Source organism: Orbicella faveolata, unplaced genomic scaffold (genome assembly GCF_042242905.1).
Source record: "Orbicella faveolata isolate gen_17 unplaced genomic scaffold, um_ofav_v1 contig_12, whole genome shotgun sequence".
Lineage (NCBI taxonomy): Eukaryota > Metazoa > Cnidaria > Anthozoa > Scleractinia > Merulinidae > Orbicella > Orbicella faveolata.
Genome location: NW_028301539.1, coordinates 34,088,380 through 34,099,728, shown reverse-complemented (window position 1 = coordinate 34,099,728; position 11,349 = coordinate 34,088,380). Strand labels below are relative to the sequence as shown.

Sequence of the window (11,349 nt, the reverse complement as noted above, 5' to 3'; positions counted from 1 at the left end):
GTATTCCGTTCCTGTTCGAAAGTCTACGTCAATTCCAGACTCTCAGGACATCCTTGACTGTTAGGCATATGTTCCCGTCAAATTAAGTTATTTTCGGAGGCTTAATTCAATTTCAGTTCACATGCAGTACTTTTATTCCTGGAGACGTATAAAATGGCGTTACCAATCCCTTTTACTTTGGGCTGCCACCCTCAAAACAGACTTCAGTGTTCTTCGAATAAAATTTTATTCACAGCATAAACGCCTCCTTGTCACTCGCGTCTTTATATGCGACAATATACAATGCATATGCAGGTACTATATACATAATAAAATACCTCTTTAGTAAATAAATTAAATGCCAAAAATATCAAAACAATTAGACGCCGAATTTATGTTGAGAAGTTCTCCGAGTCTCTCGGTTGTTTACTGAATACAATGGCGAAAGTTGCTATGAATTTCAATCACATCCTGACTTGTTGAATCCTGATTTCTCGCATCTCCCGGGGAAACGAAATTGGTTCGAAATATCGGAAACTGGAGATATCGGATTAAAACTACAGTGAAAGAAACCCAACGGAAACGACTTTTGGTTTGAGCAATCGAGAGGTTTGAGAAATGGAGGGTTCATTCTTCAAGAAATGTGATTCCAATGCAACAAGATATCAATGCCACCAAACTGTTTTGAAACAAAAGGCAAGTTTTGGAGCTAAATACATATTTACAAGACCTCTTAGATGGTTACAATTACCGCTACAACGAGACTTGGACTATGCTCATTTTAGACTTATTTAGTAAACAAGGTATTCGAGATCGTGCTTAAAATTTGAAATTCGGAAATGAAGAAAAGTGAAAAGAGCATCAAAGCAAAATTATTAGTTTCAAGATGGCGCGTACAAAAAAGTCATACGATAGCTCAAGTAACCCAGTAACATAGAATACTTGATTTGTTATTTACGGTTATAATATACAACAGGGTAAATGACATATAATACACTAAACACGCTAAGCCAAGCCTTAAAATGTGCACTTCGTTAATTAAGAACTGTTTCTCAAAAGTTCAAAATATCCTCTGCGAAGTCGAGATCTCCAACACTGGCCTGCGACACTGTGCGGTCTGTGGTGAGAAGATCATCCAGCTATCGACAAGAAGACAAACAAGTTTCAGTGTAAAACTGAGATCAAGGCAAAAGCAAGTACATTCATATGATAATAGTATGGCGGCCGTAAAGCATGGAACGAAAACCTCCGTCTTTTCTGAGTGCAATTACCCTGAAATGACAGTCAACCCGACTTGTGCCTCTCGAGTCAAGGACAAAACTGCCATTTTTTCTTTCTTTTCCCGACGGAAGTAAACATGACCAACGGCTAGCTAATGGCTCAGTGTCGGTACAAATAATTTAACTCGAGTTTTAATAGACTCTTAATAGGACTTTACAATCTGTTCCATTTACGTCCGCGCGACTGCCATTTGGGTTTAACGACCAGGGTACAGAAAGTTGAAAACGTTCGCATCCAAAACTGTTCGCTCGGGGTATTTTCAGCCGCATACCGAAAGGGGCTCTAAAAAGATATTTGTTTTGCCCTACTGAATGAAAAATAATGATTGCATTTTTTCCAAAAGTTTTTTATTTCATCCCTCTGGTTTCATCCTGAACTCTGACTTTACAAGTAAATTACGAACCTTGGCGCTGCCGCTGTGGAAACTGCTCATCGACAACTGCTCATCAATGTCTTCGGGAATGCTCATGTCACTAACAAGAAACACCCGAGAATAAAAAGTAATTAGACCGCACTACTGCTGGGTTTCCTTACTGGGTAAAATAAAGAACATTCAACGTTATCATTTTTTTCTGCTTATTTTTTAGGGCCTGGGACGCTCGGGGATTACACGCAAGAGGACGGTTGAACCTTCAGACTACTGTAGATCAGAACGTATTTCGGGTTTTCTAGGTTAAAATGCGAAAAAGACGTGAAAAGACAAAAACAAATTATAAAGTTCCTAGTAAATTACAATTAAACACTCTGCACCTAGTCGGATTGAAATCATCCTCATAATCATCATTGTAGTCGTTGGCTTCGCCATTTTTCTCTTCATCTGGAATATCTGACAGATACAATAAGGTAAAAACTTTATGAAAAATACAAAGATTATCAGTTGAGCACGGCGCGACGAAAATTTGGTGACTAGGTTTTAAAGTTCAACTTGTGTTGTTGTCACGGGCATCAGGCTCCGTTTCCAGTGTCAACTTAGCTTGTCGGCCTTTGACGTCGTTGGCATCAAAGCGCGCGAAATTGCAACCGACAGTTTAAGAAAGGGGAGAAGCAAATTAACTACTAGAGAGTTTTTGCTTTTTATAATGCCCGACCCGTTTTCGCTATGCGCTCAGTTCATCCCTCACTCGAAAGATAGGTCGGAATTCTTGTTTCCAGAAGCCACGATTCTTTTGGTTAGCGGTTAGCACTAAGAAATCGAGACCTCTGGGAGAAATCAGAAGGTGAGCCAGCATTACTCACAGCGGTTACTCTCTCTACGCATGTTCAGAAACCGTTATTGAACTTAAACGCAAGCGCACAATCAAAACGGAAAGATAATTTTCTGGTTCCGGTTTTTGATTTCGTCTAGAGCGTCGCGCTTTCGTTCACCGGTGACCGAAAATGCGCGGGCTCTGGGGCCGAGATTGAGATAACCGTATGACGTAGCTCTATTGTCTCTGATTGGTCGTTGCTAGATTTTAAATTTTCGCGCCAGAGAAAAAACTAATCAGCAAGAATCTCTCAGATGCACGTCGATTGACGTGTCGCTCAGTCTTATCACTTACCAAATCCGAGTTTACTGATCTTGCTATCGATATCGGCGAGGTCCTGCCAGTTGGGTGATTTGGTAGGTTCTGTAAGTAACAGTAAGTCTTAGCTACAGGCCATTTAAAAAAAAAATTAACACAAACGCTAGTAAATTTAGTTTCGATCTGTGTTAGATCACTCACCTCTGTTATTGTTATTCATTCCTGGTAGTGGTGGGGCTCCTTTCAATGAGCCTAGCCCACTGTTGCCAAGAGATGGAGCACCCTTAAGAGATGACAGCCCGCCAGCGGACTTAGATGCTGAAAACAAAAAACAGTTATCTGTTACAGGTATCAGTTTTAATATTACGTAGTTAACAAACCATGTGAAATCCTCAAAATTTAACCTGTCATCAGGTACTCTATTTTTAGAGCATGAAAAATCAGCGGAAAAAAAAAAGAGTAAAACCACATTCGTGTTATAAAATTCGATTCTCTTTTACCTGTTTCTGTTGCTGATCCCTTTTTCTGACTTTCTCTGCAATAAAAATAAACATCGATGGTAAGCTATATTCCATGTCTTCGAAAATGGCCAGGTTCAATTTTTAACTAAGAACAGCTGCAGCACATGGAATGCATATTAGAAAACAGCCCTAAGAAAATAGGCGCGCTGATTGGTTTAAAATCGTGTTTCTATAACTCGATAGAAACACAGAACTAGCACAAGGCTGTTGACGTAATGATGGCGCGAGAAAAGAGAATTTACATTTTGATGATCAAAGTAAACAAGTTGTTTCCCTTTTTTTCGTCGCTGTGTTTCTAAAAGAAATAGAAAACATGTTCTCCGTGTTTCTATCGAGTTATAGAAATACTCGTGAAAGTTTGGGAGAACTCAAAAAAGCTGTGGAAACACTCGCCCACGGTTTGTGCTCCCACAGCATTTCTCGTTCTCCCAAACTTCCACTCGTGTTTCTATTTAACAATTAGATTATGAGCTCGAGACTTCTATGAGGTGATAATTGATGAAGCCGAAGGCCGAATCAACCATCGTCTCATAGAAATCGAGAGCGAATAATCTAATTGTTTGAGTAGAATTCTAACTGAATTTTCCCTCAAATAACGATTCCAATTATTTCTGATCTTAGTATTAAACTTCTCGCTTTAGAGAATTTACACGGAATTGTCAATTTTACATTTGCAGTTGCGTACGCGCGCTTATCAGTTTCTGTCAAAAATTTTGAGCTTTTTAATTTAAGAACCGAAAATGCCCTCCTTTTAGTCTTCTCAGGAATTTGATCATCCATTTGTTTCTAATGTTCCTTCAAAACTTCGGAGAAACGAGGAAACGTTGCAATGTTTTCGACCACACCAAGCCACTGCACACTAATGGCTTATAGCGTGCAATGGCTCAGCCAATCAGATTGCAGCACTTGCATTAGTATATCAGTAGAATTCTACTAAAACTCGATAGAAACACGGTACATGTTTTCTTGTTTCTTAAACAACAAGCCGGGTTTCGTCTACAGACTTAATGAGTTAGAACCAATAAATATTGAGGAGAACTTTGGAACTGAAAGGACCTCTTACTAACAAAAAATACGCGTAATATTCTATTATTTCTGGCAGTGGTATGGTAACTAGCAAACGGCTTTACTTTCCCTTCTTATTTAATGTGTAATACTCCATACCACAGTGTTACAGACTCACCTTGTCTTTAATGGGAAATCGGCAAAAATATCTTCTCCATCGTCACTGCCAATGGTGACATCTGGGCTTCTGTGTTGAATAGATTACACATGTAATTAATGATGCACACAAATCTTGTATTAATCAAATGGCAATGCCAAAAATATTAGCATTAACAAGAAAAATTAAATCCTGCATGCCCAGCACTTAAGCTTATATGAAAAAGTGGTTTTTTTCCAGTCAAAAGTCAGTAAAAAAAAAAAAGGGTTTTTCCAGACAAAAGTCAGTTGCCTGTGGCACCTGGGCACTTCTAGAGCACAGCCCTGATTAATAATTTACAGAGTAGTAAAGCATGAAGTTTCATGCGATATTTCAAATTTGAAAGAAATTTTCTTCAAAGCTTCAAACTCCATCATAAAAGAGAAATACATTGCGCAAATTTGATGCCACTAAATTTCAGCAAGTGACTGTGAGTATTTTTCCAGACAGTCTAATTTTTAGTATCACAAGCCTGCAACGCGTGCAAAATAAGACAACTGCATTTTAGTAGTGAGTTTAAAGCTATTACTAGTCACTGGGCCAATACGCTAAAACGGACAGGGCGTTAAAACGCAGCTCTTGAGGCCTGGTACATGTCTCGCATGATACTTTTGTTCAGAGATGATTGATAAAAAATAGTATTACACCAGTTGAGTATTGTTGAAAAAATAGCAGCCTTTCTTAACAAGCAGAGATGTCATAATTTCAGTACCACAGTCAACGACACACGCAGCACACAACACAATTTACCTTTTTCCACTTTTGTCCCTTCTTGAATCTGACAAGGAATTCTGCTCTTTGCTGGAGTTTAGTTTTTCAAGGAATGAGTCTTGCTGGCTTTTGTCAGATTTGATGGACCTCTCATCTCGCACTCTCTGTGGAACGTCGTCTCGCTTTCTTTGCGGAATTTTGCTTGGTCTTGGACTTGAAGGCTGTCAAAATAAGACATAAAAGGTGGGGGGCTTAAAAGGCAAATAACTCATACAAAGATCCTAAAAGCTTCACAGCTGGTAAAGTGAGGTTAAAATGTTTACAGTCATGTGGTAAGAACAATTACTCTTGAGTAATAGGTTTTGTCAATCCTCCAAATTAGAATCAAGAATCACTTTAATTTGAACCTTAACAATTACCTTCCAAGAAATGTTTTGTTGGTGATCAACATTAAGATGATTAAGTTACAATAATTATTAAACTGGCATGTAAGTAAAAAAAATTGGACAGTGTGAACCCTTTGCTTGTTGGATCTGCATCATAAAGTAAGGGATCTCCTCCTGTGTTTACTATGATATAATAATTTGGAAGACATACACTGTTTAATCAATGGCAAATCAGCAGTACTTCTTTATGATTCAATGCCAAATATTCAGAAACAAAAATAATCATGCTTTGACCAGCATATAGATGGCATTAGGAAGTCCTTAATTTACCTTTTACTTTAACTTTATTGAACTTGTTGCATACTTATACATAGTTGTTACATTTGTTATCTTTTACTTTTAAATTTATGGCTAAGAATTTAAATAACTTGCAATCACTAGGGCAGAGATAACAACTACAATAAACTTGCTAATAGTGACTATTGTATTTTAGTCATTAAAAGATAGATTATAAATTATTAGCTAAGTTTTTTTAAGCCTCTAACACCATGAGCAACAGATCTTTGTCCAGTTTAACATGACTGTAATAAAGGGATAATTATTACTGTTTGCACCACAAATTGTTTCAAGCCTAAGATGGCATTTATTCCTGAATGAATCCAGTTTAATATAATTTTACCACGCTATCATCACTCTCAATGTCAGAGCTAAGTACTTCACCAATGTCTTCATCAACCTTCAACAAAGAACGCTTTAACTTTAGTAACCATGTTAAGTTAATTCTATACACAGTTATTTTTCTTACCAAATTATCATCCAAAAGTCATACAAGTTTTAATATTTTTATTTTCACATTATCTTTAAAAATAGATTTTCATGATCAGCATCTTTATTTTGCTCAAACTTTCTTTTTTCCAATAACAAAATATATCTAGTGATGTGCTAAATTATGCAGCAATTAAAATATAAAAAAAAAAGTTAAAAATAACCAAATAATTTTTTTAAATTTTTACTTGTGCAGCCAGTTCCTGTGACTGTCGGAGTCAAATATTGACCAAGTTGTCACAGAGTTGTTGGTCTATATTAGGGACTATTGTTTGATTCATTTTTTTTGCAAGTTCATGGACAGGATAAAGCCTGAAACAAGTTATTACAACATATTATACAATGTACCTGTCTGTTGAACAAGTTAATGTACTGAAATAAAAAAATAAAGGGAAACTAGATCTCAAAATAATGCTCTTGGCAGACTCCATATGGGACTTTGAGTAGATTTTTTATAGCTACATGTACCTTGTTTCCATTAGGAGGGCTAACACTCCTTGGACTATCCGGGGCACTATGTCTCGGTGATGTTAAAACTGCCTCTTTTGAAATCTTTCATAATTGAAAGGAAATAAAACACTTTTTATCATTTATATACCAGAGCCTAAGTTGTATAAGAAGAAAGTCTACTTTGACGCTCAAACTCTTGATCATTAAGGGTTCTTTCGAAAAGGTTGCTGGAGATCACTTATTTTAAAAAGTCAGCTATTTTCAAAGGCTAAAGATTTCATAACGAATAAAAGATCACGGAACAGAAAAGGTCCTGCTTGTTATCAAACTATACATGCATGCATGCCCTGTTAATACACGTAAATAGAAAAGAAAGTAACCACAAAAGAAAGAAAGGCAGGAAAATTTGCTTTGTCCTCTCTCAAATGGTGATTGCTGGTAAATATTGATCAAATGAATTTAATTTACCTTCTCACAAACAAAATATTTCATGCACAACATTTGGTGTTTGTGCCATGAATTAGCACCATAGGACTGTGTTGCTACCCCTCTTGGATGCATTGCTTGCCTATATTCACTGTAGCCAGTAAACCGGCTCCTGGTTGGCGTGTAAGGTGAAAAAAAGAAACTAGCGAGTGGAAGCCAGAGTGTGGTCCAGGACAAGCTGAACAAGCCAAAAGTGGTTAAAACAGGAAAAGATGGCATTTTTTCTTACTCTCACTTCTTAACTTGCCTAATATTTTATGTGCTTGGCAGGAGTTCACAGTTCACAGTCTATGTTTACTGGTACTGCATGTTATAATGTCTCCATATATCACATACCTCACCACTGGTGCTGGGTGATTTTAGTCTCTTCACAACTTCAGCTAGTAATGGACTAGGAGCTGTACTATCAGCATCATTGAGCTTCAACTCTCTTGCAAGGTTGTTCCTTCCAGGATATTTGTCACTCTGAAAATGTCAATCATTATTGACAATCTAAGTGTTTCCACTCCAACATATTAGAGAAGATAAGTGGCTGAAGATTAGTTAACATTGAAATCTGTGTTTTACTCTAGTGGCTGATCTAGTGTATTTCTGGTTTCCAGAGCGTGAACTGACAAGAAGATTTCCTACCCCCCCCCCCCCCCCCCGCCCCCCCAGGGCTGGAAATAGCAGTTGGTCTTTGGACATTGTCAGACCAAATTTTAAATACGTCCGGCCAATTTCACATTATGATCACACATGATGACCGAACATTTCACCAGCACCACGTTATTGTCCATCTGTAAAATTTAGTTAGATACTTTGTTAAAAGGCTTGAAACTGCGACTGGTATGGTCGCCAATACAGCTAAAATTTCATCTTTAGGGACCAAAAATTCTGGTTTAGTGGACAGCCGAAAATATGTCTGCGTTCACAGGCTACCATAATGGCGACTACGTTTGTCTGTGTTGACAATCAATAATGGTTATTTTCTTAGACATTATGTCCATCCAGAAATACATAGTCAAAGATCTTTGCTTCTATAACATTAAAGATAAGAAAAGAAAGCAATCTATCCTTTTGCTTTGCTGTAAAGGATTCCCCCACATCGGAAAACTTGCAAGTGGCTGATCGTGTTTGAAACCGCTCTATAATGCATTGCAAACCCTTGAGCATTGAGTACGTCATGTATGCCTACCCATTGTGTCTCTTGGACTGCATGAATCATGATGGGTCTGTGAAAAGGCTGGGACAGGAATAATTGGGGTAGTTGCACACTCCTGGTGATGGGTTCCTGCTTTAAAGGGACAGTCAGCTGGAGCACATGTGCATTAGATACCATTTCTTAGCTAATTTGCATATCACAGAGACGCAATCCATACTGTTTTTAACCAAATATGATAAAAATGTATCATAGGATGAGCAAAAGCACACTCAAAAACAGGTTTTTCAGTAAACGATTGAAAATCAAGCAAAACACTGTGAAGATTGAAGTGGATTTCTAGATGTACTTTGATTTCAGATGGAGGTGAACTTTTTTTAAAGTGAGAAAACAAGTGTCCAGGTCAGCACGGTCCCAAAGCCGACTGTGTCCCTGTAATGGTAGCATTCAATAGAAAACCAGGTTTGCTTGAAGAAAATATAATCAGGAGATAACCAGGAGAGATTGGTGCAGTTATCTTGTAGATAAAGTCATCTAATCATCATAAATGATAAATACATTAAATTTAAATGCCGTTTTGAACGATTTGTACTGAAAATCTTTACAGCATGCTAATAAATTTTATTATGCCAAGTACTTATGCAAATCAATTATGCAAATTAATGTCCGGTCAAATTTAGATGATATCCGACCAAAATGAAGATTTGAAAGGACATATGTCCTGTTAAAGAAAAACTATTTCCAGCACTGCCTCCCCCCCCCCCCCCCAATTGAAATGTTAGTCCATCACAGAGTTACCACCCCCACCCTTCCCAGCATTTAATTTGCTGATACCCACTTTAACATCCTGGTGGAGAAAGCAATGTACCTGCATGAAATGTCTTGCTTATTAGAACACAGTGCTCAAACTCAGACCAGGCAATCCAGAGTCCAGGGCCACTCAGTGTGATATTTAAGAACTGATTTGAATTTACTTGTATCAAACATGAAAAACATTATTTTCCTTAACAGATAAATAGCATATATATTTGGCTATCACTTACGAAATTAGTCTCTGGATCAAATACAGCAATGGAGAAATCAAGATCAAAATATTCCAGGAACTCTCTTACTAATCCTGTAACAAGACGTCCTGATGAACATAAAGACAAGAAGTGAGGAACACAGACTTACAGTTTATCTTTATAAATAGTTGTGTTGTCTAGGTTTTTTACAACGAACAAAATAAGAGTTCTCACCTTCACTTGTGCCTATAAACTTCTTCAGGTCAGGATTTACAAGTGTGATTTTTCCCTGAAAAAAATAAATAAAAATAAACAAATAATAAAAAGAGATGAGGATTTCATCATCTTGCTAAGAAATGAATCTGTTAGAGTTATCTTTGAGTTTTAGCATAACTTCTCATTGAAAGAAAACACAATGGTCAGTCAAAAACATATGGTTTATGAACCAGTGTGGAGATTTTTCTGAGGAAGGGTTGGCATCTTTCTGAGCGAATGAAAATTATACCGGGCAAGTGCATTTTGAGAGTCACTTGCCCGAATGGCAAGTGCTGTCAAAATTTAGCTCCCAACAAAGTGTACTCACCTTTGATATGACCAATATGTTGATGCTCAGGAGCAACTAGAGATCAATCATGCCATAATAGTATTTAAGGGTGCATTTCTTTGGAATGATCCAAGATCACTTGGATCATGGTACATCAAAGGATTTAATGAATCCACGCTAGGCAAGGATTCATCAGTTTGTTTGATCTATGCACTAAGATCCAAAGTGATCTTGGATCATTGATCCTAGTCCAGATCATCCTAAAGAAAAGCACCCCAAATTATGATGAATTATGCTGCATATATAGAATCAAATACGCTAAAGTCATTAAGCTATCCCAGGAATAGTAATTAATTGCACAATTTCACTTTCCATAATATATATCAAACAAACCTCGGATCCTTCTTGTTCCTCCAATGCTAGAAAGACACTTGCTCTAAGCTGCGCCTATGAAACATCATAATATAGAACATATACTGGTTACCTAACTAACAGCTGGAAACCCCAAGTGATTCTCATATACAAATTCACTGTCCTCAAAACATGAACAGCAAAACACCTTAGTTTTGAATGTTTATATTACTATTCCTCGAAACTTCAAAGTCAGATAACATTAAATTGCTGTACCAAATCACTTACAAGCCCTGTTTGCTTCAAGGCCTTTTATCAACAAAAATGTCATAGACCGAAACTGTGGTTTCGTCCGGAAACCACAGAAGCCTTGCGAGAAAACTGGCCTTCTGACGACCTATAGATTTTCCGAAAAAAAAAAATTAAACATTTTTTTGAGGTGATAATTGAACCAAATGAATGGTAGAATTCTTGATGAAGCGAAAAGCGAAATGTAGGGAAAAAAAAAATGTAGCAAGAATTATATTTCAGTTGTAAGTTTGTTTGTTTTTTTTCTTTAACAGCATCGAGAAGAAGAGCATGTTTCTTTGCATGGAAAGCAGTAGCAATTAAAAGGACTAAAATCGATTAGCTGAAAAACCACAAAGAAAATTTACAAACTGAAACAAAAATTCGTCTTTGTTAGTTGCCGTAGGGTGTTCTCACCATACTTACGAAATAAAATGGTCTGACAAATCGAGTTAAAAGGTACTCCAATTATCAAAATTTTGAGATAACGTAAACACTTGATTCAAATTGCACGTTTCCCTACCCTGATTTTTCCGAGAACACCTTTACTTTCTAAAGTTTGAGCCACCATATCTCTCAACTCCGTGTCCTCTTCCGCCGACATTTTGAATTTTGTCCCGTACCCAGGCCTTACCGAGTTTATTCGGATTCCGAACATATGACGGAATCTAACGGA

At 37.2% G+C, this 11,349-nt stretch overlaps 1 protein-coding gene across 4 annotated transcripts; it reads right to left on the bottom strand.

Annotated features, from left to right (window-relative positions):
- Positions 1-209: 209 nt before the first annotated feature.
- On the bottom strand, positions 210-11,310 carry LOC110057881 (centrosomal protein 43-like). 4 transcript variants are annotated; one of them, XM_089283412.1, is made up of 15 exons: positions 11,197-11,310; positions 10,428-10,481; positions 9,725-9,779; positions 9,530-9,618; positions 7,682-7,810; positions 6,878-6,961; positions 6,264-6,320; positions 5,238-5,419; positions 4,470-4,538; positions 3,266-3,300; positions 2,967-3,083; positions 2,802-2,870; positions 2,011-2,086; positions 1,664-1,733; positions 210-1,118 (listed from the first exon to the last, which is right to left on the bottom strand). In XM_089283412.1, exons 1-15 carry the CDS (start codon positions 11,275-11,277, stop codon positions 1,032-1,034), a joined length of 1,254 nt encoding a protein of 417 aa, XP_089139538.1. In that variant the 5' UTR covers positions 11,278-11,310; the 3' UTR covers positions 210-1,031. The 4 variants fall into 4 exon arrangements, with proteins under 4 accessions (XP_089139538.1, XP_089139539.1, XP_089139540.1 ...); XM_089283413.1 differs by lacking the exon at positions 6,264-6,320 and having other exon boundaries at positions 11,197-11,309; XM_089283414.1 differs by lacking the exons at positions 6,264-6,320; positions 6,878-6,961.
- Between the last annotated feature and the right edge of the window lie 39 nt (positions 11,311-11,349).

Coding starts and splice junctions, on each gene's coding strand:
- LOC110057881 (XM_089283412.1), bottom strand. CDS start 11,277: ATGTCGGCGGAAGAGGACACGGAGTTGAGAGATATGGTGGCTCAAACT. Junction 6,962..7,681: donor CACCCAGCACCAGTGGTGAG/GTATGTGATATA, acceptor CAATTATGAAAG/ATTTCAAAAGAGGCAGTTTT. Junction 3,301..4,469: donor GATTTCCCATTAAAGACAAG/GTGAGTCTGTAA, acceptor TTTTTATTGCAG/AGAAAGTCAGAAAAAGGGAT.